This window comes from Peromyscus maniculatus, chromosome 8, assembly GCF_049852395.1.
Source record: "Peromyscus maniculatus bairdii isolate BWxNUB_F1_BW_parent chromosome 8, HU_Pman_BW_mat_3.1, whole genome shotgun sequence".
NCBI classification, from domain to species: domain Eukaryota; kingdom Metazoa; phylum Chordata; class Mammalia; order Rodentia; family Cricetidae; genus Peromyscus; species Peromyscus maniculatus.
The window spans coordinates 96,876,777-96,904,644 of NC_134859.1; the positions used below are offsets into that span (position 1 = coordinate 96,876,777).

Genomic DNA, 27,868 nt, shown 5'->3' on the forward strand with positions numbered 1-27,868 from the left:
TGGGGATACCCAAGGAGCGTGAAAACATCAGGGACTCAGGTTTCAGCTTATTTTGGGGTCTCGGCAGCCAGAGAGAGGCTACCTATGTAAGTGATGCCCATCTTGTTTCTGTGTGTGTGTGTGTGTGTGTGTGTGTGTGTGTGTGTGTGTTATGCAGATGTGTTTATATGTGTATGGATGCACATACCCATGCATGTGTGTGTGGGAAGCTGTGGGTTGATGTCAGTTGTCTTCCTCTGTAGCTCTATGTGGTGATATATTGTGTACTCTAATAAAATTTGCCTGAAGATAAGAGAACAGAACAAGCCACTAGATTAAACATAGATGCCAGGCAGTGGTGGCACACGCTTTTAATCCTAGCACTCGGGAGGCAGAGATCTGTCTGGATCTCTGTGAGTTCAAATCTATAACCACAGCTCCACACTTTGGCTTTTGAGCAGAGTCTGTCACGGAACCTGGAGGTTGCTGGTTTGGCTAAGCTGGAAGGCCAGTGACCACCCCCAGGACCTTCTTGTCATGTTTCCCGAGAACTGGGATTACTGATGTGGACACCCAGCTTTGATGTGGGCGCTGCAAACATTTTACCAATGGAATCATCTCCCCAGCCCCCACGTCGAGATGTTTCAATGCCACATTCCAGCCTCCACTCTGGGCCAGCCCTTCACCTCACCCAGCCTCAGCTTCCCTTCCATGCTGGGTCGCTGAGGTCTTTACAATCTGGACACTGTGAGGCCTGGAGGTGACGCTACCCTTTAAGCCATCTTTCCCTCCCTTCAGCAGGGCCCCACGAACCCTCTGTTGATGCCATAGTCATCCTAGACTCAGATCTCCATAGGTTAAAACAAATTTTCATTAAAAAAATGTTAAGCACAGAAACACAAAAGAAGAGTAAAATACATACCAAAATACGGATCCACCTGAAGCATTTTGCTGTTTTGTTTACATTCACAGCTCTACCTGTAAATACACTCTCTGAGTCGTTGAAGGATGAAAACATCACGCCCCTTCGTTGCAGATAGCACAGTCTGTGTCTCTTTAGATAATAATGTTGGGGATGGAGAGATGGCTTGGGTTGAGAGCACCTGCTGTTCTTGCAGAGACCCAGCTTTGGTTTCTAGCACCCACAAGTGACTCACAACTGTCTGGAACTCCAGTTCCAGGGGATCTGATGTTGCCCTCTGGCTGCTGCAGGCACATCACAGAAGCGGTGCATACAGATGCACACGCAAGCAAAACACTTGTACACATACAATAAATCTATCTTTTAAGAAGTGTTCTTTCACATGCCCATAGTGCCATTATTAACACTAAAAATGGTCAGTAATCCCCTCACATCTGAAATCCACTTCACATTAGAATTTCCTTCCCTCCTCAGATGTGCCGTTAAATGTATTTGAAGTGAGATCACTGCATTTGCTTCTCTCTTTGGTTTCCTGTCATGGAGACTGTTGCCCATCCCCAGTCCCGGTCCCCCCCCCCCCCCCCCCCCCCCCGCCGGCTCTTTGGAGTGGCTGGACCCCTTGTCTCGCAACTCCAGAGCACTGATTTGTTTGTTTCCCTGTGACCTAGTTGACTCTTATCCTCGTAGCTGGATTTCCTGTACCCTGGAAATTAGATTCAGAAGTCTGATTAGATTCAGGTTGAGTGTTTTTGGCGGAGTCCTTTCTTTTATACACTTCATCTTTCATCCCATCAGGAGGCATAAAAGGTCACGGGCAAATGATTAGTGACACTAAATCTAATCCCTTCATAGGGAGCTAATTGCCAGTCCTGTCCAATTCATAAATGAACAGAGGGTGACAGAGGGTGACAGAGTGTCCACCCATGTCCACTGGTCACCAGTTATTTTTTGGGGGACGTTGTACACATGGTCATTTCCCAAGGCTACTGTGCTTTTGGTGTGAGCTAGTTGATGCAAAGGAGTGTTCTCCCTGGCTGAGGCTGTGGGTCTATCCAGAGGGTCAGGGCATGTGCTTAATTATTTACCTTTAATTAGGAATGTTTAGAATGTGGAATTGGTATCAAATTCTTTTTCAATGGTGAGAAATGACCCGGTGTACCTGTGTGTATGCCTGTGTGCATGCATGCATGAGTGTGTGTGTGTGTGTGTGTGTGTGTGTGTGTGTGTGTGTGTGAGTGTGAGTGTGTTGATGGAGATCCAACCCCGGGAGTTGTGCATGCTGGGCCAGCACTGTACCAATGAACTATGTCTCCCAAGCATATACTTATTCTTCTGATGCCCAAATTATCTCAAACCGGGAATTAGGTATTTCTCCTAGGAGATGTCATTCTTTGAATGTGCGATGGTGTTGAAAACAAAGGCTGGGTGAGGGTATGCTTGCTGTTTTGATGGGAGGGGAAAGTGATGCTTCTTTCTGTCAGTTGCTAGTAAGTTGGCAATAGATTTTTTTTTAAATTATAAATGCATAATGACGTTTTCTTTCTAACTCACTTTTTTCTTGTGGTGTTGCAGCTGAACCCAGAGCCCCGAGGGTGCCAGACAAGCGCTCCACCACTGAGCTGTAGCCCCCACCCTGTCATTGTGCTGCCAGTAACTTTTATATTATAGGCTTTTCCTAACATCTTATAGCTCTTGTATTTTCTGACGGTGAAAATCTTGGCTCCCTGTTAGGAGCATTAATATATTTACTTATTTACATTACTCTCTCATACACATGAAATTGTCCCCCAAATCCCTATATTAACACTTCCACCAATAATAAAGCCACTGTATAAAGTTTAAGATTGCCTTGTAATATACTTTTTGGGTGTTCTTAGATTTCTTTTTATCCTATTGGGATGGACAGCCTGAACGCCATGTGCTAAAGTCACCTGAAATGATTCTTCCCTCTGGGCGTTCTTCTTTGAAATTTGTCGGATAGGGAGACTCATTTGCTTCTGTTTTGTTTTTTTCTTATGAGGTCTTCTTGGTTCTCCTTTGAAGTTTCACTTTGCATTTTTCCCAGATTTGACATTTGCATGGTACAGAAATCAATCCATAGGACAGCATATCCCCAAGGATCTTGTTCGCAGCCCTCTACCACAGGCCACTTCTCCGCCCCTTGTGAGAAACCTTGCTTATTTTATATTGAAGACTAGCTTTTGGCTTACCTTTTGTATCAGTTACATGAGCAATGTTAGCAAGGAGGAGTTTCTTTTGTCTCACAAGTTTGAGGGTGCAGTCCATGATGGCGGGGGAGACATGGTGGAAGGAACATGAGGCAGCTGGTCATGGTGCCTTCACAAGTCAGAAGCAAAGCAAGATGAGTTCTGTCATGGACACCAGTTCATGGGATGGCGCCGCCCACAGTCAGGCTGGATCGTCACTGGAAATACCCTCACAGACACACACAGAGGTGGATCTCCTAAGTGGTTCTGAATGCTACCAAGTTGACAATCAGCCTTAACCATCAATTCTTCTAGTACCAAACTTCCTCTACTGGAATGCCTGCCCTTGTGATTTTCAAAGTGTCCCCAACAGCCCCATCTTTTAGATTCCAACCTGAGTCCTGCCCGCTCCGTGGAATCTTTTGCTAAGCTTGGGTCCTTATCAAGTCCTTCCCCTCCCCAGTCAGTTCCGAAACATTCCAGCCTGCATCCCACTGTCTCTGTCATGGGCTTGGGGTCTTGTTTATCGACTCTCGCCCACTGTTGTTCTTTAGCTATTCCACTCTTGCTTTCTTTACATTATTTTTCTTTTTAGATTTTTTTTAATGTGTGTGAGTATTTTGCCTGCATGCATGTATGTGTACCACATATGTGATTGGTGCCTTCAGAGGCCAGAAGAGGGCATTAGACCTTCTGGGTCTGGAGCTGCAGATGGTTGTGAACCACCATGTGGGTGCTGGGAACCAAACTCTATTCCCCTATGAGAACAAGTGCTTTTAACTGCTGAATCTTCTCTCCAGCCCCTAGTCTTGTTTTCTAACTAGGCTGCATGTTCCTTTATGGGTGAGGACAGGCCTAGAATTTTTTTTTAAAAAATCTTATCATATTTTATTTATTCATACGGGGAGTTGAACACATACATACAATGGCACTAGTGTGGAGGTCATAGGACAACTTGTGGGGGTTAGTTCTCTCTTTCTACCACGTGGGTCCTAGGAATCGAACCCAGATTTTTGGTTTGGTGGCAAGCGCCTTTAATCACTGAGCCATTTCTCTGGCCCCATGCCTAGATTTTTTTTGCTTTTTTTGGTTTTCTAGACAGAGTTTCTCTGTGTAATAGCTCTGGCTGGCCTGGAACTCACTTTGTAGACAGGTTGGCCTCGAACTCACAGAGATCCACTTGCCACTGCCTCCCGAGTGCTGGGATTAAAGGTGTGTACCACCACCTCCCAGCTCCCATGCCTATAATTTTTAAAGAACATGTTTACATTATGTTGTATTTATCTTGTGTGCATGTTCGGGGTGGTGTTATATGCCTGTCACACCTCATGTAGAGGTCAGAGGACAAGTCATAGGAATTGATTCTCTTTTCCACCATGTGAGACCCAGGAATTGAACTCAAGTCATCAGACTTGATGGCATGCGCCTTTATCCTCTGAGCCACCCTGCTTGCCCTGGAATTCTTTTCTATTCCTATATAAAGTAAGCATGGGCACACAATCATATGTAACAGAGCCAGGAAGTTCTTGCATTTTGTGTGGTCACAGCAAGCAGCAGATACCGCAACCCTTATTCTGCCTGGAAATACAGCATTGCATTCTTGCGAGCCCCTGGGTGCAACATTTTTATCAGTCAGTCAATTCATAACCTTGTTTTATGTGTGATTCTGTTTAAAGACACCGTGTTTGTTTAATACATACTTCTGAGTCATTAGCGTTGAGCTCAGCCAGCTGCGCTGTAACTCATTCCCAAACAGCTCGGGGAACATGCACATCTCTGTAAGGCACCTCACGGCTCTCTGGTGCATAGGAACGCTAGACAGCACTTAGCACTTTACTCAGGGGCCCTTTCACACAGTGGAATCACCCACAAAAATATGAAAAGTAAAAGCCATGGTACTCAATAGAGGGGTCAAGGGACACTTACTAATAGCCTCAAAGCTGAAACAGGATGAGAGAGAGTAAGTTTGTCTGATCTCAACAGGAATGTGTGCATTGGAGCAAGCGAGTCTCTCTCTCTCTCTCTCTCTCTCTCTCTCTCTCTCTCTCTCTCTGTGTGTGTGTGTGTGTGTGTGTGTGTATGTTGTTTGCATTTGTGTGTGTTCATAAGCATATGTGCAGCTATGTGTGCATGTGGAGGCCATAAATTGATGTCAAGTGTCTTTCTGGATTGCTCTCCACATTAATAAAAAATAGTTTTTATTACATTTGTTTTGTGTATGTGTGGACACACTTGTGTAGTTGGTTATTTTTTCTCTTTTTGGGTGCCTACCACCCATCTCCCAAATAAATCACACATGGAGGCTTATTCTTAATTATAAATGTCTGGCCATAGCTTGGCTTGTTTCTTGCCAGCTTTTCTTAATTTATCCTGTCTACCTTTTGCCTCTGCTTTTTCCTTTTCTTATTTCTGTATATCTTACTTTCACTCCTACTCCATGACTGTCTGGGGGGCTGGGGGGCTGGCCCCTGGTGTCCTCCTCTCCTTGTTCTCTTGTTCTTTCTTCTCCCAGATTTCTCCTATTTATTCTCTCTGTCTGCCAGCCTCTCCTATCCTTTTTCCTGCCTCGATATTGGCCATTCAGCTCTTTATTAGACCATCGGGTGTTTTAGATAGGCAAAGTATCACAGCTTCACAGAGTTAAACAAATGCAACATAAAAGAATGCAACACATCTTTGCATTGTTAAATAAATGTTCCAGGACATAAACAAATGTAACAAGCCTTAAAATAATATTCCACAACATACTTATGCCGTGGTGTGCATATGGAAGTCAGAGGACAGCTTTGGGAACTCAGTTCTCTCCTGCCCACAGTGTGGGTCTTGAGGATTGATCAGATCATCAGGCCTGCCAGCAAGCACATTTATCTACTGGACAATCAATCCAGTCCCAACTTATATTTTGAAACAGGATCTCTCACCAAACCTGGAGCTCACTTCTTCAGAAAGGCTAGAAGGCTGGCTATTGAACTCAGGGAATCCTCCTGTCTCCACTTCCCTCACACTAGGATTATAGGTGTGTGTTGGTATGTTAGGTTTTTACATGGGTGCTGGGAATTCAACCTCAGACATCAAACAGACTGAGCCGTCTTCCCAGCCCTGGAACTCATATTTTTTTCTAAGTCTATTTTTTTTTTTTTTTTTAGATCATCATCATTATTTTTCTTTTAAATTTTGTGTCTATGTGTCTTTGTGGGAGTATTTACACATGAGGGCGATTGCCCATGGAAGCCAGAAGAGGGTGCTGGATTTCCTGGGGCTGGGGTTACAGGTTGCCCAACATGGGTGCTAGGGACTGAACTCTAGTCCTCTGCAAGAGCAGTCTGTACTTTTAATCACTGACTCATCTCTCCTGCATGTCTGTTTCCACCCATGGATAATTCTAAACTGGCTCACATATTAATTTGGAGGTTCAAAAACTCCCTGAAGTGAGTGACTTTGACATGCAAAATCTGTAAATAAAGAGGATTGGCCCTGTCAACCTGAGTTAACCGCGGACTAGTTTTCTTCCCAACTTGCGCACACCACCGGGTGATTTCTAAAGTGTTTTTCTCAGGGCTATCATTCCAGTCCCCAATTACCCCCTCCCCCTGCGCCCCTCCGCCCCACATTCCTTTTCATTTGGCTTCCTGTAGCTGGCCAGGTCCTGAGCTGGTGCCCTTTCCTTGTAGGTTCGTAGACTTCCACGCAGCGGCTTCCACCTGCTCTCCTTCGCGAGCCTCCCTGCTGACTGGCCGGCTGGGTCTACGTAACGGAGTCACGCACAACTTTGCCGTCACGTCTGTAGGGGGGCTGCCTCTCAACGAGACCACCTTGGCCGAGGTGCTGCAGCGGGCTGGTTATGCCACTGCCATGATAGGTAATGTGCCCTGGGGAGCTGCTTCAAGATCTCAGAGTCTCTGGGCGGCTGCTGCCTCTTCCGCGGGCATCTGCGTTTTTTGTTGGTTTCTTGCTGGGTACGTACGGTACGAATGCTCTCAGCTAGCTGTCCGTAACGGGGACGACCTGGCAGTGGTTGGAAACGTGTATAGAGCTCTTTCCTCCCATGATAATAAGCTTTGTGGTAAGTGATTGCATCCATTCGGCCAGACGCTCAAGGATACCGTTGGGAGCTTTTCGGACTCCTCTGCTGCTATCCTGAGCATGTGGCTTTGTTCTTGTGCCTGTGGCTGGAGTGCCTGCCTCAGCTTCAGGGTCCGTGGTTGGAATTAGGCTCAAGGAGGGGCAAGAGAAGGAACGGGTCCCAGCCGCATGTACCCACCCATCCTTACCAGTAAAGGGAATCTTTTGTTTAAGATAAGAATCCTTCCCGCCTAACAACTGGGCTTAAATCGAACCGTCCAGAGTTGGGTAACATGGCTGCTAGGTTGCAAAGAAGGCTGGGAAACTGATTATAATAATTGACTTGGCCCTGGGCATGGCCATCTTGAACAAACTCACGGCTCTGGGCTAGAAGTGAGCCCGTGGTGAAGCACCTACCTAGAATGCACACTACGCTGGGTGCTGTCTCTGTAGCAAACAGTCCTAACCCTGCCCCCACCCCGCCAAACTGCCAAAGTTTATTAGAAGACATGGACACAGGACAGGAAAACAGCAGGCGGTTCCTGTTGTTCAACTGTGTCTTTCCCTCTCTCCCTTCCTGGCTTCCTTCCCTCCCTCCTCTTTTTTTTTTTTTTTAAACAGTCTCATGTGTTCCAAGATGGCCGCTGAGGATGACAAGGAACTTCTGATCCTCCTGTGTCCGGTTTTACGTGGTCCTGGGGATGGAACTTAGGCAAGCACTCTACCAACTGCCTCCCTAGCTCTGTTTGTTTCTGAAACAGGGTCTTACTATGTAGCCCAGGCTGGCCCCAAGCATTCAGTCCTCTTTGCAGCCTCGGAGTGCTAGAATTCCAGGCTTCCTCTCCTTGTATACATTTTTTAAGGCACCTCTTGTTCAGCATGGTCTGTGTTCTGGCCCCAGAGATCCGTTCATTTACATAGGATTATTATTCTCCTATTGTGGAGCCAGAGAACTATGTCTTGAACCTGAGGACACTGGCTTCACATTCCTGCCTGAGACAGGTGGTGTCTGTGTCTGCACAGGAGCTGACCCCAGATGCTGAGACCACCCAGCACTTCCTCCAGGTTCCTCAGCCTGTTTGTGCTTGTTGTTTACTTTCAAAGACCGGCTTCCAGTGGGATTCCCGTGTCTCTCCCATAGTGAAAAGGCAAGGGAGGGTGTGCCAGCAGGCATGTGACAGCGAGGGTCCCTGTGGATGAGACTCTGGTCTCTGGAGCCTTCTGTGTTCACTTGGAGGAGGTTGCTAACACAGACCAAGGGCTGGCATCACAGACCAAGGGCTGGCATCTCTGGCGTTTCCTTCCCCACTCTGAGTTCTTTTGTAGGCGGAGGACAACATTCATTGACTCAGAAGGAGAAGCCCCAGTTAGCGGAAGAAGGGACCAATTAAAGATTATTTTCTCTTTCTAGCTTCCTATGTGGCTAGTTTTATGTCAACCTGACCACAAGCTAAAGTCATCTGAAAGGAGGGAATCTCAATTGAGAAAATGCCTTTGTAAGATCAAGTTGTAAGGGTTTTTGTTTGTTTGTTTGTTTGTTTGTTTGTTTATCCCAAAACAGGGTTTCTCTATGTAACAGACGTGGCTGTCCTGGAACTCACTCTGTAGACTAGGCTGGTCTTGAACTCACAGAGATCCACCTGCCTGTGCCTCCCGAGTGCTGGGATTAAAGTTGTGTAACACCACCACCCAGCAGCCATGGCATTTTCTTCATTAATGATGCATAGGGGAAGGCCCAGCCTATTGTGGATGGGGCCAGCCCTAGGCGGGTGGTCCTGGGTTCTATAAAAAAGCAGGCTTAGGGAACCATGATGAGTAAGCCTCTGCACTGACTCCTGCTTTCGGGTCCCTGTTTGAGCTCCTGTCCTGACTTCTTTCAGTGATAAACAATGATGTGGAAGTGTAAGCCAAACAAACTCTTTCCGCCCAAATTGCTCTTGGTCCTGGGGTTTCAGCACAGCAATAGTAACCCTAACTACGGCACTCCTCCCTGCTCCTACCCTGAGGTATAATTACGCTGTCATCAGTACCAAGAGGGCACATGAAGCTCCCCTTGGGGGTTGCCTGTTAGATAGACCTATTAGATACATCCATGTTATCCCTAGAGCCAGGATGGGTTTCAGCTCTGGACTGTCTGATGCTAGAGCCTCATACAAAGCAGGGGGCCTGGCCTCTTCTCTCCTGCTTTGGTATTGTGGTTCCTTTTTGCCTTTAAACACCAAGTATGCGACTGATCCCAGGTGTCTGTGTAGCTCTCCCCCACCGCCCCCACCCCAAACTGCACCTTTGGTGAGCCTGAAGAAGATAAGGCGTCTACCTGCTTATGAATGAAACCCACCAGAGGGCTCTGGGGGCTGTTCACAGTGCTCAGCACCACTTCGGCTCTTTGCATGTGTTCATGTGTTTTTACCCATTCCCTCTTCATATTAATTTATATTATATATTAATGTAATATATTAAAATATATACAATATATTTTATATATGATGATATATTTCAGACAGAGGCTTGCTGTGTAGCCTGGCTTTGAACTCTTATATAACCTTATCTGACTTCTGAACTTTCAGCCTCAGTATCTTGGGCACTGGAGTCACACCCAGGCTTCCCTCAGTTCTTTCTTTCTTTCTTTCTTTCTTTCTTTCTTTCTTTCTTTCTTTCTTTCTTTCTTTCTTTCTTTCTTTCTTTCTTTCTTTCTTTCTTTCTTTCTTTCTTTCTCTCTTTCTTCTTCTTCTTCTTCTTCTTCTTCTTCTTCTTCTTCTTCTTCTTCTTCTTCTTCTTCTTTTCTTTTCTGACACAAGGTCTCACTATGTAGTCCTGACTGGCCTGGAATTCACTGTGTAGACTGACCTGGAACTCACAGAGATCCACCTGCCCCTGTCTTTTGAGTGCTGGCACTAAAGGTCTGCACCACTGCACTTATCCTTAATTTTTTCCTTTAAAAAGCTTGCTTTTCAGCTGGGTTTTGGTTTTGGTGGTGGTACATGCCTTTAATCCCAATAGAGACAGGCAGATCTCTGTGAGATCGAGGTCAATCTGGTCTACAGAGCGAGAGCCAGGACAACCAAGGCTACAAGAAGTAACCTTGCCTTGGAAACAAAACAAAACTTGTTTTTTTAGATCCACAGGACAGAGCTGGGCATGGCGGTAGAGAAGAGATCTGGAACCTGAGGCCAGCCTGAGCTACGTAGTAAGAGCCTTTCTTCAATAAACACAGCAGTTTGCAGTTGCGAGACAGGGATCATGGACTCATATAGATGCTCATCTTGATTCCCAGGCTGTTAATTTTTGCTCTGCGTGTTTTCTTTAAAAGGTAGTTTGGCTGTGTTCTATTAAGGCCACATCAAACAGTTTACTTAGTCACACGCCTGTGTCTGCTTGCTGGCTTCCTTCCTTCCTTCATGTTGTCAAAGGTCGCCACAGTTTAGATCTTTGGATTGATTTTACATCTCTGGCCGGCTTGCCTTGGCAATGGTTTCCTGGGATCCCGTCCACAGAGCAAACGAGCTGATCAGAGTTTCCCACAGCGTCAGAGCTCTGCCCCACATCACCCAATTATTTCCTCAGAACGGATGCGCTGGTGGAGCAGGATCTGCAGGTGGCCGAGTTTCTCATTTGCTGCCCTGCAGGTGTCTCAGTGCTAGAGCTACTAGGGGAAGTGGCCCGTGCCCTGGCCTCTGCATACCGCCGAGGACAATGCCCAGAGATGCTGAGGCCAGGCGGGGTGGGGACCAGCACCTGTCTTCATCTTTGCAGGATGCTCCGCAGGACCTCACAAGTCATGTGCTCCTTGCGAAGGAAGAGGCCCAGCTGGGCAGCATCACTGGGCTGCTGGGAAGATAGACTAGCCCCAGCTCATCTTTCCCATGTGGTCCTGAGTCATCCAGTCCTTGCTTGCCTCCTGTCTCCTTGGAGGATCCCTTGCAGTCCCAGAGAGCAAAACTCAGCACTGGCAGGCTCTCTTTGTCCTCACGGAGTGTGAAGCTGATGGGAACCTAGTATGTGATTAGCTTCTTGGAAAGTCTATGTTTCCATAGAGCCCCATCTGAATCTCTCTCTCTCTCTTTCTTTCCACAGGCAAATGGCATCTTGGGCACCATGGCCCTTATCACCCCAATTTTCGTGGTAAGAATTCTTTTGGAGTTTGTTCCCTGGAAACGATAAAATAAGGACCCCTGTGTAAAAGAGCATTTGAAACCATTGTATCCCTGGAGATATTCTACGTTAGGACATCTTTGCTTCAAAAGTCACTTAGGTACATGCAGGGTATCAGTGCCCACATCCTCACATCTCTTTCTAGAAACTTCTCTGGTCCTATGTCTTGTTGTCTGTCTACCCAAAAGACTAGTCAGTCCACTGTGGACCGATCCATTTCCTTCCATCTCCCAGTTCTTGGCGCCTTAGGGAACAGTCTGTGAAGCCCTGATGGCGCAGGTAGAAAGAAGTTAAAAAAAAAAAAAAAGGTCTGATGGTTTGCTGGAGCACAGACCTGTGTCATGGACCCTGATAGAGGAAGCTGCCTCCTGGCCTCTTCCTGCAGCTGTTTGCATCCTCAGACCTCTCAGCCCTGGAGAAGAAGGTCAAGACCAGGCTGTCAAAGTGGATTCTCTAATCACTCGGTGACACACTCTCTGAATGTCAGATTTGCCCAAGTATGAGTGTTCTTTCCAGTTTGTAGCTTGTGCCTCTGCCCTTGCCGTAGCCCTTCCCTTTGCTCGTGGGAATCCGCAGACTGTCCCTTAGAAGCCATTTACCACGTCAGCACATGCAGCCCTTGACCTGTGACGCACGCCTGTCTGTCTGGGCAGCCTTTTCCTTCAGAGACAGTCTCTGTTTTGCAAACTCCTCCCTCACCTTGCCTCAGCGTCTCTCCCTAACTGTGCAAAGGGCTGCATTGTGCCTGAAGGATCCTCTTAAAGGAACACAGAGGGCAGAAGATGGAGTCGTGCCTTTTAAAAATGGCCGATGGAGGGAAGGAACACCAAGCCTGTGTCCACTGGCCAAAAATTACTCCAGAAAGTGGGTCTCTCTCCACATATGAGGGGTTGGATTAGCTCTGTTGGTGACATCTTGAGCACTGTTTCTGGAGTCCTGAGCAGAAAGGCATACTAGACTGTACCCTGCTTAGAGGCAGAGGGTCCATGATGGGTTTGTGAGTCTGACCCAGGAGTGGGAAGTGGGAAGAAAGATCCACATATTTGCTGCCTTTGCATCACATAGTGTTGAAAGCCTTCTTGCTTGGGCGCTGTGGGGTTTCTTAGCTGCCCCCTCCTGTCCCCTCCTGCTTGTTGTATTCTGCCCATGAACACTGTCCTGGTTCCCATGAACCCCCCTTCTTCCCTTCCAAGCCCACCACGGATCATCAAACATCACCCATCCCTCTTATGCATCCATACTCGCCCTGTGACTCTTGGTTATTTCAGAGACCAGAGCTCCAGTAAGCACAGAGGCTTCTCACTAACTCTGGGGTCTGAGGGCGGTTGATAATCTAAACTAGGAGGTGGTATACAGACAGCGTGGGCCAAATCCAGCAAGCTGTTTCTGTCGGTACAGTTTTATTGGAAACAGTCATGTTCATCTTTGTGCCTATTGCCCATGAGGGTTTTATGCTACAGTGACAGAGCTCAGAAACCATCATAGAGACTTCTTGCCAACAAAACCTGAAGCATTTACTCACCGTGACAACAGATGACGACAGCTGAGGGTTCTGTCGTTTACCTGTGAGGTATTCAAATCTATTTGTACAGATAAGGTTGACATGGAGCTATCAGGTTTTCTTCAGTACTAGTAACATTTACCAGCCGTTCTATATATACTAGTCTAGATTCCTTTCTGCCGTTAGGACAAATGCCATGACCAAAGGGAACTCCGGGAGAAAAGGGTTTATTTGGCTCACACTTCCAGGTCATAGTTCGTCATCGAAGAGAGTCAAAGCAGGACCTTAAAGTCTAAACAGACCTGTGTTTAGTTAGCTGTAGCCTGAAACTACCTGCCTTGCCTAGGGAATGGTGCTGCCCACAGTGGGCTGGGTCTTCCTACATCCATGAGCATAGAAGACAGTTGCTTGGCAACATACTCACGAGCCAGTCTGATCTGGGAGGTCCCTTCATTGAGACCCCTCCCCCTTCTCAGGTCACTCTAAGCTATGTCAGGTTGACAGTTAAAGCTAAATGAGATGTAAACCTCCTATTGGTCGATGAGGGTCTGTCTACTGTTCCAGCTTAAGGAATGCAGTGCGAAGGGGAAGAGCCTGTCATTCAGGCTGGCAGAGTCTAAAGGCTGTGGATGGACTACGAGAAAGAAAGAGGGAGGGGCTAGCAGGAGGTGGTGAGGAGAGGGGCATTTTATGGGAACTGCACTAGATCTCTGCGGGACTGCTTCTCTCTAGCTTCACTAGTAAGAGCTGCAGAGCAGGCGATTCCAGGCAAGCCACTGGCATTCCAGAGTACGAGTCACGTGAGAAACGGGATAGGAAATGTGCCAATGGAGCAGGCCAGAGGCACATGCAGGGGCTGAAGAGGCAAGGCACCCTCCCTGCTTGTCAGGCCCAGTTTGGAGCTTGAGCTGGAGAAGAGACGGGCTGAGGGACAATGACAGAAAACACGGACACAGAGAGTTTGGGTGTCAGCATTCACATTCTTCCTGCAGCCCATCCCACCTCCCAGCCTTTGAAGTCCTGGCTCAGACACTCATTCTTTAGGAGGCGTGTTGAGATGTTATTGCTGTGTCCACCCCACCCACTGCATCTGGGAATATCTTCCTCCTCTGACCCTTCTCGTGGTGAGCCAAGATTTCAGTACATAGGCCAGGCTGGCCCCAAACTCAGGCTCCTTCAACCTCATCCTCCATTATGCTGGGATTATGCCTGACTCATCCACTTCTCATGGCTTAAAATACCTTATTTTCTTTGTTATAAATGTTATATTACTTTAATTTTGTGTGTGCATACACACGTGTGTGCTGTAGCGTGCATGTGGGGGGTGGACAGAGGACAACTGTAACATGCTTTCTTTTGGACTACCAACCAGCTCCCAAATCATGACACAGAGACTTCTTATTCATTATGAATGCTCGGCCTTATCTTATGTTTGTCCTACTAGCTCTTATAACTTAAATTAACCTGTTTCTCTTCATCTACATTTTGCTCCAGGTTTTTTTTTTTTTTGGTTTTTTTTTTTTTTTTAACCTTTCTTTCATTCTGTTTGTCCTACTTTGTGTCTGTCTGACTGGTGGCTGCCTGGCTGACTGGCCCAGGCATCTCCCTTTCTTTCTCCCTTGTTCTCCCTCCCCTTTTTCTCCTCCTACTTATTCTCTCTGCCCACCAGCCCCGCCTATCCCTCTTCTGCCTGGCTATTGGCCTGTCAGCTTTTTATTAGACCAATCAGATGCCTTAGGCAGGCAATGGAACACATCTTTACATTGTTAAACAAATAGTCCACAATAGACAACTCTTGGGACTCAAGTCTCTCCTTCTACCATATAGTTCTGGAGACTGAACTCACATCATTAGGCTTGTTGGCAAGGATCTTTACCCCCGGAACCATCTTAGTGGCCCCACATAGAAAGCTTCCCAAGAGCAGAATTTTGATCCCTTAAACTACCATGTATGCAGTGGATCTCTTTTTTCTTTTTAAATCAAGTACTTACCACATGTATTCATAACTTTAGAGGATGTTAGATGGTCAGCAATTCTTGGTACTTCCTCCTAATCTAGGCTAACTTTCATCACAAGACATTTCACAAAGCTAGTCTTACAGCCAGCACCCCGCAAAGTGATTTTCTTTGCATACTTCAAAGGGATATTAATCAAATCCTCTTTTAATTACACACTCTAGAGCACCGTAATATTAAATCACAGGAAATTAAATTTTGTTGTGCGTGTGAGAGGGCAGGCGTGCTGAGCAGCAGTGAGTGGGGGTGCTAACCTGTTGCCCCTCTTCCAGGTTTTGATTACTACTTTGGAATCCCATACAGCCATGACATGGGCTGTACTGACACCCCCGGCTACAACCACCCTCCTTGTCCAGCATGTCCCCAGAGCGATGGCCTATGGAGGTAAGAATGTACCATGCATTGACTGTGAGCTTTAAGTCAAAGTGGAGACTGCAGTTCTAGAATAAGTGAGTGAGACAGACGTGGACAGTTGAGGTAGCACACAAGATAAAGAATGCATTCAGGGCAAAAGGTTTTTTTAATTTATGCCCCAATGCAAAGATGGGAATTATAATTTTTTTTCCTGTTGGAATTTTCCAGAATCTCTGAATTGTTTAGCTCACCTGGGGAGAGCCTGTGTCTGCCAAGATCTCACACAGGTGGGGCCTCCCTCCTCTGCCTGCTGGCTTTGCTCCTAGACTTTCCCTGGCCCAGACTTGAGACATGGGGAGAGAGAGAGAGAGAGAGAGAGAGAGAGAGAGAGAGAGAGAGGGAGAGAGAGAGAGAGAGGACTGCTATACATATACAGAGACAGAGGAGGGAGACACAGAGACAGAAAGAATATATATATATATATATATATATATATATATACATATATATACATATATATATATATATATAGAGAGAGAGAGAGAGAGAAAGACAACAGAGAGAGAGAGAGAGGGAGACAGTGAAAGAGAAAGACATATACACAGAGATAGAGAGGGGAGACACAGAGAGAGACAGAGACAAAGAAAATGAGAGATACAGAGACAGAGAGGGAGACACAGGCAGAGAGAGACAGGGAGAAAGAGAGAGAGAAAGACATACACAGATGAGTGGAGACAGAGACAGAGAGGCAGACAGAGAGAGACATACACAGATAAAGACACAGAGAGAGAGAGAGAGAGACAGAGAGAGAGAGAGTTGCTAAGCCTTACTGAGGTAACAAACTGGCTTGGTCCCGTGCTCCTCCCTGTCAGAGCCTCCCCAGTAGTTATTCCCTGGGCCACAGGTGTCTCAACTGCCTGGGGAACGTCTCAACTGCCTCATTAATCACAGAATAGTTAATATAAAAATGGTTATTTATTGAGAAGTTGTTACATTCTGGGCACTCCTCACCCTTGCCTGTAATCCACGGGACCAGTTTGCCTTGCCTGGGTCACACCAGGGACGGCGGGAGATAAGAACCCGGATTCCAGTCTGAGTCCAGGGCCATGTCCTCCAGGTTTGCTTCTCAGTGCATGGTTGCTGGACCAGCGTTGTGGATATCATCACCTGGGTGCACATAGGACATGAAGAAACAGACCCCCTCCCCAGTCTGTGCTTAGTAAGATGGCAGGTGACAGTGTGAAAGGCTGGGGCGTGTCTTGGTGCCTTTCTTACACAGCTGTGTGTGGCCTGGGGGGTCACACCCACAATCCCATGTGGCCATACAATGGCATGAGATATCTCAACCAATGTCTCCCTTTCTCCCCACCCCCATTCCTTCTCTCACCATTAATCTATATTACAATAAAACAGAATTGAAAGCATTGGCGTAGACTTGGAATGGCAGTGAAATTCTATCAAGGCAATAAAAAGCTGAACATTCCAGCAACAATACAGAATAACCGAGCCAACATCATAACAACTTTTTATTTTTGTAAAGATTTATTTTTGTGTATGTGTGTGTGCATCTGTGTGTAGGTTTGTATATGTGAAAGGAGGTGCCCAAAGAGGCCAGTGTCAGATCCCTGGAGCTGGAATTACAGGTGGTCTTGAGCCGCCTCCTGTGGGTATTGGGAACTGAACTTGGGTCCTCTGTAAGAACAACATGTGGTCTTAACCGCTGAGCCATCTTTTCAGCTGCAGTGGCTTCCTAAAAAAAAAGAAAAAAGAAAAAAAAGTGTTTGGCAATGATTTCCTCTGTTCGATGCCTTCTCCAGCAGGGAGATGTGCACGGAGGTGGAGCGGAGTTTCCTATGTCCCCGGCCCTCTCCAATTGTCCTCCGGAGGCCATGTGTGATGCTGCAGGACTTCTGTCCTTTCGCCCACTTCTTGGTGATGACCAGGGCAGAGAGCTACCATTTGTCCTCCAGGCATCCCCTGTGAGGGGCACAGGTGACCTTATTCTAGACAGGGGTAAAGTCCAGGAGTGAAGGTAACTTATTCCAGATCGTGGCCAAGGGAGGAGGTGTACAGCCACAAGGCAGCAGCCGGTCAGGTTGACTTTACCCTCCTAAGGTAGAATTGGTTTTCACCAAGAACTGGTAGCCTTCTGATTTCCTTTTTTTTTTTGTACTCAATGCTACACAGTTTCTTCAAACTTTTCAAACATGGTTCAAAATTAAAACCACCCAAGGCCATCTGATACAGTCCGCCCTATTATCAGATCCCCACCCCACCCCCCCTCGCATGAAATCCTGGTCAGGGACGGCACCCGCGGTACCCAGTGTTGCTCACCATACATACTATCACTGAGGCGGGACAGTGGAGAGAACCAGTTGTGGGAGTGCTGGTGGGCTATGTATGGGGCTAACCTGTTCAGACCTCAGTGTCTCTCTCTGCAAAATGGGAACTGTAATGTCCCAGGCTCAGAAGTATCTCGTCAAGTTTTACAGGGTGGCTGGCTCATCCAAGGAGCATAAGCGTCTATTCAAAGGGAAGGGAAAAGCCATGACTGATCTGCTGAATCCCTTGGGACCAGCTATTTCGTGTTTTGCATCTGTGTGTGTCGCAGCACTAAGGCTTTCTGTGACTATTTAGGATGTGAAAATGAGTGCTCCCCTCGCTGTGTTTTCCACGCAGGAGCCCCGAGAGGGACTGTTACACAGATGTGGCCCTTCCTCTCTATGAAAACCTCAACATCGTGGAGCAGCCGGTGAACCTGAGTGGCCTTGCGCGAATGTATGCAGAAAAGGCGGCAGAGTTCATTGAGCAGGCAAGGTAAGGGGCGCAGTGCCTGCTCCTGTCCCCTCCTCCACACACACCAAGTCCTCCTGCCCCAGGCCTCTCAGGGCTGAGGCAGAGTGTCATGCTTCAACAAGTATATGTGTGTGTGTGTCTCCCATATGCTAATAACGTGGATGTTCCTAATGGACTCTCTGCGCCTGGGTTCAAAGTTCCTCAGGTATGTTCCTTCCTGTGGCCTTTGACTGTCCTGCCTTGATTAGCACCATGGTTGTGGGCATTTTTTTCTTCTCTTGCTAGAGTGTAAGTTCCTTGAGGGCAGGGCCTGCCCACTGCATTCAGGGTATTTGTTGCATTCATTTGTTAACAGGCAGTATGAGTTCCTTACTGCTGCTATAACAAATGATCACAAAAATGGTGACTAAAACTAATAGTAACCGTAGTAAGTTCTTCTCAGATTTGGAAGCTAGATGCCTGAAGCCAGGCTTAGAGGGCTACCATCAAAGTGTGAACAGGGCTTATTCTTTCTGGAGTCTCCAAAAATAATTGTCTCTTTCTTTTTGTTTGTTTGATGTGACAGGATTTCTCTGTGCAGACATCACTGTCCTGGAACTCACTCTGTAGATCAGACTGGCCTTGAACTCAGAGATCCACTTGCCTCTGCCTCCTGAATGCTGGGATTAAAGGCATGAGCCATCATTGTCTGGCTTTCTTTTAGCTTCTAATGGCTGCTGGCTTTCCTTGGTTTATATGGCCACATCATTCTAACTTCTGCTTCTTTTGATTCCTTATTATTTCAAACACTCTTACCCTTCCTCTTTTAGACAGGGACTCATGTAGCCCAAGCTGGCCTCTATCTTGCTATGTAACGAGGATGTCCTTAAATTTCTGATCTTCCAAATGCTGGGATGTGTCATGCTGCCCAGCCTTCTTCTAAGGACACTAGTTATTAATAGTCAATCAGAAACCAGATGTGACAAAGTCCAGTACTCAGGAACTTAGGAGGCAGAATTCATGGCTAGCCAAAAAAAAAAAAAAAAAAAAAAGTCAACCAGGAAATCTCAAGACATCTCATTTCAAGATCTTTAACATAATTATACCTGTAAAGTCCCCTTTGCCATGGAAGGTGAATTTCTCCAATTCCAGAGACTAGACTTCAGGTATGTTTGGGGGTTGTTATCCAGTCTCACACACAGGGTTCCAAATGTGCACATCTACAGTGCCCACAAAGCAGGTCTGAAGAGCTAGCTCAGTGGTTGAGCATATTGGCCACCCTTCCAGAGGATCCAGGTTCAATATCCAGCACCCACATGGTGGCTCAGGACCACCTGTAACTCCAGTTCCAGGAGATCTTATTCTTCTAGCCTCCAAGGGCACTGCACCTATGTGGTGCAGAGATACACATGCTGGCAAAATACCCATACACATAATACAGAACTTAAAAAATCTTTCAAAAAGTGGAAAACAGGTTGAACATGGGGCACACATACCCCATCTGTTGTAAACAGTAGCTACTTAACTCCAGCCATTGATGACAGGTGAGCCTGGAATGTGAGCCTGGGGTATCAGATCTTTCCAGTTTCTGGAAGAGAAAGGAAACAGCCTTTAAATGTAGAAACTACTAATTAAAAACAACCAAAAGAGGGTCAGGGATAGCTCAGTGGATAAGGCTACTTGCTGCTAAGCCTGGCAGTATGACTTGAATCCCTGGGACCGTATGGGTAGAAGGAGAGAAACAACTCACAAAAGTTGACCTCTGACCTCCACACACCATGACACTTCTGAATAAACTAAATTAATGTTCAAAGAAGCAAAAAGTAGGGCTGGAGAGATGGCTCAGATGTTAAGAGCACTGGCCGCTCTTCCAGAGGTCCTGAGTTCAATTCCCAGCAACCACATGGTGGCTCACAACCATCTATAATGAGATCTGGTGCCCTCTTCTGGCCTGCAGGGACACATGCAGACAGAACACTGTAAAATAAATGTGAAGAAGAAGGAAAAAAACCTTCCTATAAAAAAAAAAAGCAAAAAGTAAAAATGACAACAAAATCCATATCACTGTGCGTGAGGGTGGCCGTTGTCCACACCACTGAGGTGAGGGTGGCTATTGTCCATACCACTGTGTGTGAGGGTGGCCGTTGTCCATTCTTGTCCTGTCATCTGAAAGAATGACTGGAAGTGTGATTGATTTAATCTTCCTCCCGAGGTCCTAAGCTTCTCTTAGGTTTACAGCTGTCACTGAAGTAGCAAGAAGACACAAACGTGCCCTGTGGCTGCCTGCTCGTGTAGAATTCAAATGACTTCATGTGTGGATGGCTGAGCAGACCAGCTCCTGACTGTGCAGCATCCTACAGCCTGTGCTCAGCCATGTTGGACTTGTCTAGAGACACCATCAAGGAGGGCAGAAGTAGCAGTGAAATAGACTCAGTTGTCTGTATGTGCTCTTCATAATACAGGCCATTACTTCAGGCCCAGATCTCAGAGTAGCCTCCCAGGACATTAGAGGTTCCATCTGAATAATTCCCCAGACTTTACTGAGAAACGCTGTCAGTGGTTTTTTCTCAGATTTCTGGTATAGATGGAGCTTTTATGATCTGGAAGGTTGAGCATCTCCCGGCTTCCTGCAGCTCTGAAACGGCTCTAGATCCCTTTGCCCTATGACAGGCAGATGCTTTGTGGTTGGCGAGGGCAGTTTCCTGCTGTTTTGCGGTCTCAGCCTTCTGACAGGAGGCATGGCAGCTGGTTGGGGCTGGGGACTGTGTAATGCTTGCTCTGCAGGGGTGGTGCAGCCTGACACCCATCAGCTGAGGGACTCATTAAGAGACAGATCTCTGATGCTCTCTCCATAGCAAACAAAGAAAGTGAAGAGTTGGCCAATTCCTTAAAGCTAAAGGTAATGAGTCCGTTGGCTTCTTAACTTTTCAGAAGGTAATCATAGGGCGTGCAGGTTTAAGATTTGACCTGCAAATCCATCCATGACTTCCTCACTGTAACAGAAAAGTCCCCTGGACCTGCTCACATCTGTGCTGGCTAGTTTCATGTCAGCTTGACACAAGCTAAAGTCATCTGAGAGGAAGGAAACTCAATTATGAAACTTCTTCCATAAGATCAGGCTGTAGACAAGTTTGAGGGCATTTTTTAAATTAGTGATCAATGGGGGAGGGCCCAGCCCATGGTGGGTGGTGCCATCCCTGGGCTGCTGGTCCTGGGTTCTATAAAAAAGCAGGCTGAGCAAGCCATGGGAAGCAAGCCAGTAAGCAGCACCCTTCCATGGCTTCTGCATCAGCTCCTGCCCCCAGGTTCCTGCCCTGTTTAAGTTCCTGTCCTGACTTCTTCCAGTGATGAACAGCAATGTGGAAGTGTAAGCCAAATAAACCCTTTAATCCCCAAGTTTTTTTTTTTTGTTTTTTGTTTTTTGTTTGTTTGTTTTTTCGAGACAGAGTTTCTTTGTGTAGCTTTGGAGCCTGTCCTGGAACTCGTTCTGTAGCCCAGGCTGTTCTCAAACTCACAGGGATCCACCTGCCTCTGCCTCCCAAGTGCTGGGATTAAAGGCATGTGCCACCACCGCCCGGCTCTCCCAAGTTGTTTTTGGTCATGGTGTTTCATCACAGCAGTAGTAACTGGCTAAGACAACAGCTGCCTGGGAATAGAGAATAGAGGGCTTGGCGAGTAAGGTGGGTGAGTTGGGCAGAAGAATAGATGTTGACTTGGTGTGTTCGAAACCAGAGTCTTCTGGGAAATCTGGTATGTAGTCAATACGCAGATGTTATGGATTATGTATCTATGTCCCCTACGATTCAAGACCCTCAGTCACATGAGACATGTCCAATTTTTTGACACAACTTGTCATTATATTTGCAAACTGCACAATCAAGTTACTAAAGAAAATCACATCTGCACATAAAAATCTTATGTTTTAAGTAAGTTAAGTTTATGTTTGGCAGCCTAGATGAAAACCGAACCTTTGAGAGCTGGAGCCCAAGCTTTGCCAAGTCCTGTCTTTTGCTTGATTTGCCTTTGCAGAACGTGGTGCTCTGAGCAGAGCAGCCACTGTCTTCCTCAGATCAGCTGTGTCTACTTGCAAGAGGCCACCAGGAATGGGCTCACTGTTGATACTCTCTCATAGAAGGAGGGGTGAGGAGGCCACCTGAGATTCCAGCAGCTTTCCCCAGATGTTTGTATGTGGGAATTGCCCCAATTACACATGGCTTCAACGTCTTGGAAGGTGCTGGAATGTAGGCTTGGGAGGTAAACTGAGATGGGTACCGTCTACAGTGATGTGGGGAAGCCATCTTCATGTTAGGTGAAGACTTTCCAGTTCAGCTACTTTGGGGTTCACCCTCACTGCTCTAGGCAACTCCACTCATGTTCTGTAAGCCCAATACACTTGTGCATTCCCCAGGGTGATCTTCGGTGAAATCATATTTTAGTTTGTTGTTGTGATCTCATAAGGAGGGATCAGACGTTGTTTATATCTCCCCAGGGAAGGAATTTCTGAAAAACTTGCCCCCTTTCTTACCTTCTCTACCCTCTGCCACTCCCTATTCACTCCTACCATGGTGGTCTGTTCCCTCCCCATCTTCCTTCCCATCCCAGATGCCACCAGCGCCAGCAGACAGGGTTCTAGACTCAGTTTGAAGTCCCATTTGTCCACCCATCTCCATCCCTCTTCTTTTTCCTGTTTGAATTCTGGGATGAATGATGGATCTCTGAGTAAATGAACAAACAGCCTGTTAGCAGTCAGAGTGATGCCCTGCCTTGGATGGTCACCATGCAATACTCTTCACCTTTCTTTCTTTCTTTCTTTCTTTCTTTCTTTCTTTCTTTCTTTCTTTCTTTCTTTCTTTCTTTCTTTCTTTCTTTCTTTCTTTCTTTCTTTCTTTCCTTCTTTCCTTCTTTCCTTCTTTCCTTCTTTCTTTCCTTCCTTCTTCCTTCCTTCCTTCCTCCCTCCCTCCCTCCCTCCCTCCCTCCCCCTCCCTCCCTCCCTCCCTCCCTCCCTCCCTCCCTCCCTCCCTCCCTCCCTCCCTCTCTCTCTTTCTTTCTTTCTTTCTTTCTTTCTTTCGTTTGTTTAATTTTATTAGACAGGGTCATATATCATATGCTAGCCTTGAACTCCTTATGTAATCAAGCATGACGTTGCAGTTCTGGTCTTCCTGCCTTCACCCACTGAGTGCTGGATGACAGGTTTGCACCACTGTTAAGTTTTAGAATAGGGGAGGTGTTGAGTCAAGAGGACTCTGCAATGGATTACTGGGGAGTGGGAAGTCTGTTACAAGAGTTATCAGTGCCATGGACTGAGAGAGAGTTGCGGGCAGTTGTAAGATGCCCAGTATGCATGCTAGGGACCAAGCCTGGGTCCTCTGCAGGAGAGCTAACCATTCTTATGCACTGAGCCATCTCTCCAGCCCCACCCCAAGAAATTTTTACAATATCTCAGGTATATAAAATAGGCACATAAACTAAACGTGTACTGATAATAAATCATAAAAAGATTATTTTCCAACAATTCTGTGACACACATGTAATTTTACCATTCATTCAAGATGAAATATGCTTGTTTATTTTTACATGAAGATTTGAATCCTCCAAGGTGTAGAGCCTCTTCAGAGCTCATTGATGTTACAGTTTTATAATCATGTTGAAAATACTGCTTCACACGGATATGTAGTACAAAGTGGCAAAAGTATGTTTAACACCATTTTAGAAGTGATTGGGAAGTCTATCCTGATGGTAAGCCAAAATTCATCGAGTGATATAAAAAAGAAAAAAGAAACTCAAGTTAGCAACAAACAGCTTTAAAAAAAAAAATTCTATTGTGTGTATCAGTGTTTGCCTGCATGTATGTATGTGCACCATGCATGGGCAGTACCTGGGGAGGCCAGAAGAGAGCGTCAGGGTTGGATGAGATGGGGTAGTAGAATTAGAGGTTAAATTTCAGATTTTGTTGTATATTAGGCAAGCATACTATTCCCTTACCTATATCCCCAGGCCATTTTCTCCTTTTTATTTTGAGACAAGGGTTCATTAAGTTTTCTAGGCTGGTCTTAAACTCACCATGTAGCTCAGTCAGGCCTTGAACTTGTGATCTTTTTTATCTCAGTTTTCCAAGTAGTTAGGCCTGCCCCTGTGGAGTCTTTGCTAGGAGGCCACCCCAGTTCCCTCAAGCCTTTCATCACACGTTTTCCAGGTTTAGTGTAGAATAGAGCCTTGATCTAAATGTCCCCTGTGGTCACACATATCCCTGTGGCTGTATCTTCTAGAACAGCGGTTCTCAACCTGTAGGTTGTGACCCCTTTGGGGGTCAAACAACCCTTTCACAGGGGTCGCATCTCAGATATCCTGCATATCAGATATTTACATTACGATTCATAACAATAGTAAAATTACAGTTATGAAGTAGCAATGCAATAATTTTATGGTTGGGGGGTCACCACAACATGAGGGACTGTACTTAAGGGTCACAGCATTGGGACGGTTGAGAACCACTAGAATTAACACAGTGATCAGGACACTTGACCTCTGATGTGCAGCAAAGAGCATAGGTTTGCTCTGGGCAGATGAGCTGAAATCCAGACTGTCTCTACTAGTTGCATAACCAGAAGGAGTCCTTAGATCCCTCTCAGTTTCTGATTCATTCCCTGAAAGGGGAAATGGGATTTTACCCTGAGGATGGTCTTAGACAACATCTCTGTATAATAGCTCTTATTACACAGAATATGAGCCATCGTTACAGTGCGGTACTTCTCTGACCGGCCAGCCAGATGACTTCCACATTTCCTTAGAAGATGGCAGACAGATGCATTATCCTTGAGCCTGCAGGACAGGTCCTGTGGTGGGGTTTTCTCTGAGGTCAGGAGGGACTGCTGAGACCCCAGACTAGAGCAGCCCCCTGCAGAGGCTCCGCGTTTTCCCGTTTCTTCCAGCACCAGTGGAAGACCCTTCCTGCTCTATGTGGGCCTGGCACACATGCATGTGCCTTTGTCTGCGACGCCACCGTTGGAAAACCCACGGAGCCAGCGGCTGTACCACGCAAGTCTCCACGAGATGGACAGTCTGGTAGGGCGGATCAAGGACAAGGTGGACCACGTGGCAAAAGAAAACACGCTCCTCTGGTTTACAGGTAAAGTAGAAATGTCCACCTGGCTGGGGTCTAGTAGACAACCGCACAGGGTCTCTGGAGAGCAGAGTCTGGTCATGTGACGTCTTTAACAGGGAAGGGGCTGAGCGTGTTGTCTATTGACTATTCTCCATGATTGAGTCATGGAGGAAGATTTGTACTGACAGAGCATGCACTTTCCTGGCCCTGTAGATGTTGACTAGGGCCTGCTGACTATTTACTCTTGCTTGTTTAAGAGTGATTTTGACATTGTGAACTTGCGTAGTCCTTTACCATCTCCTCCCTGGTCCCAGTGATAGTGGTTACTACCGGCCGAATCTTTAGTCAGGTGGCTCCAGAACTGAATTAACGATCCCTTTAAAGGGCTCACATACAGCCAGGCATGGTACACAGCACTCCATAGAGTTCTAGCACTTCGGGCTGGGGAGATGGCTCAGTGGTTAGAGCACTGGCTGCTCTTCCAGAGGACCCAGGTTCAATTCCCAGCACCCACATGGTAGCTCACAACTGTCTGTAACCCCAGTTCCAGGGGATCCGACACCCTCACACAGACTATGTACAGGCAAAACACCGATGTGCATTAAAGAAATAAATCTTTAAAACAACAACAACAAAAGAATTCTAGCACTTCAGAGTCTAAGGCAAGAAGATCTCTAGTTTAAGACTAGGGTGGGCTGTAGAGTGAATTTGAGGAGGATAGTCTGGGGTATATACAACAAGACTGTCTCAGAAAAATCCAAAGGTGTGTGTATGTGGGGGGTTGTTACACCAATATTTTGTGTCTCAGGTCTCTGTTGAAGTGGCAGCTGCTTTGGGTCAAGTTGAAACCTGGTTCTCAATATATGCTAATGGGAGAGTAGGATCTAGCCCACTGTGTACTGTAAGGTAGAAAGACAATGTACTGGAGTTCCAGGTCCATCAAGGATGCTTAGTGAACAGTGGCTGGGCTGACACAAATGATGGTAGTCATGGATTGCTAACACCACCTGAATGGGATGTGAGCGCAGAAGTTAAGGTTGGGGCTCACTGGGTCAGGGCAACCAACCCCTCCCCCCACCCCCTTAGAGCCTAGTAGAGATGGAATCACTGAGACAGAGTTTTAGCTGAGTGTGATGTGCAAGCCCAGCACTTGGGAAGCATAGGAAGGAGGAGGTCCATGCTGCATGGGGTAGCCGGGCACTGACATCCACTCCTACGAGGAACACTTCAAATATAGGGATCATGCTTGCCTTTCTGTCCAGTCCCTGATGTGCGCAGGGTTCTGGCCAGAGAGCCGGGTCAGAAAGAGGAACCCACTGACCATCTCCCATTTCTTTTTCTGGTTTCTAGGTGACAACGGCCCATGGGCTCAGAAGTGTGAGCTGGCAGGCAGCACGGGTCCCTTCTTTGGACTTTGGCAAACCCGCCAAGGTATTGGAGAAGTTTATCCAGTGGCATCAGATCCCGCTCGGGAAGCTGAGTGCTGGTGTGGGGTTTTGTCTTGGGGACAGCTATCTTGTGTCCTGGCCCGTTATGAAGCAGAGATGTAGTGGCTCACCAGCTACCAACTCTCAGAGAAGAACAGATTGGGGTGGAGAGAAATTGTGTGTTCGTCATGGACCATCTCTTTCTGTCCTTTCTTTTCTTTCCTTCATCCTGACAAACCAGCCCATAAACTGTGCAGTCAGTATGCTTTGCCTTCATTCACTTGGCTGCCTCTCTTTTCTTCCTTTGCCCCTTTTCTTCTCTTCCCCACACTGCTCCATTCAACCATTAGTTCTCGTCATCCATTCAAGAAATATTTAGTGCATAAGTCTGCGAGGTTGGGATTGGTCATTGCTGTTGTTTTGTGTGGCAGGGTCTCCCTATGTAACCCTGGCTAGCCTAGAACTCACTGTGTAGACCAGGCTGGCCTTAAATTTACAGAGATCCTTCTGCCTCTGCTTCTGGAGTGCTGGGGTTGAAGGTGTTTGCCACCACGCCTGGCCCTCTGCAAGGCTGTTATATATGTTGTCTGTAAGCCTTGTAATAGTGGAAGGTAACTAGCCATGACTTCACTTAGAGATGAAGATAGAACTCCAAAGGAATTGAGTCACTTGCCCAAGGTCACACAGTTGGTGAGAAGACACCAGGTTTGCCACTACAGTCAAAGTAGGTGCTCTCCCCACATACCCGGCGGCCTCCTATGGCCATTTCTGGCTCTGTGCAAATGTACTTGAGTCAGATGCTCACTTCCCATCTGGTCTGGAAAAGTTCCCAACAAGGAAGGACCTTATGTTCTGAGGGAGCATCCACACTGGGGACAAGTGTGCAGGGCAAAGGTTTGAAAAGTTCCATGCGCCTTTGATGCGCAGACTCCTCCTGGAAGCATTTGTTTTAGGGAGTTATTCAGCCAAGGGCACGGTGCGGATGCACGTTGCAGTAGGTTAAAGAGCCAGCGGGATCCAGTTCAAATACTCAGCGAGGGGAGTGTTTGAAGGACTTAACCATTTAGAGGGACATCAAAGAATCAGTAAACTGATGGACATTTATTGACTTGGAAATATTTATATTCAGTATTTTTCAGTGAATGAAACAAGTTATAAAATAATATGCAACATCTATGCATGTACTTTATGTAACTATGCATTGTTCAAAGTATAGCTTTATTACATAAAAGCAAGCGTATGTCTTAGAAAAATCTTGAAGGAGGTAGGAAAGCTACAGAAGCTTAGCAGTGGTTACTCTGGGTTTGAGAGGGAGTTTACATGTGATTCCCGATCCCTGCCTCCCATGGCAAACTGCTGCTGTTTCGTAAAG

At 46.6% G+C, this 27,868-nt stretch overlaps 1 protein-coding gene across 4 annotated transcripts in view; it reads left to right on the top strand.

Annotated features, from left to right (window-relative positions):
* Positions 1–27,868, top strand: part of Arsg (arylsulfatase G) — an 82,008-nt gene that overhangs the window by 20,892 nt on the left and 33,248 nt on the right. For 2 of the 4 annotated variants that reach the window (XM_006970467.4, XM_042283027.2), the window contains 6 exons: positions 6,780–6,967; positions 11,245–11,292; positions 15,111–15,222; positions 17,872–18,009; positions 24,897–25,093; positions 26,420–26,500. In XM_006970467.4, the coding sequence (XP_006970529.1) occupies positions 6,780–6,967; positions 11,245–11,292; positions 15,111–15,222; positions 17,872–18,009; positions 24,897–25,093; positions 26,420–26,500 (764 nt within the window). Of the gene's footprint in view, positions 1–6,779; positions 6,968–11,244; positions 11,293–15,110; positions 15,223–17,001; positions 17,172–17,871; positions 18,010–24,896; positions 25,094–26,419; positions 26,501–27,868 lie in introns of those variants that run through there. The other 2 variants (XM_042283028.2, XM_076543638.1) reach the window with 2 other exon arrangements.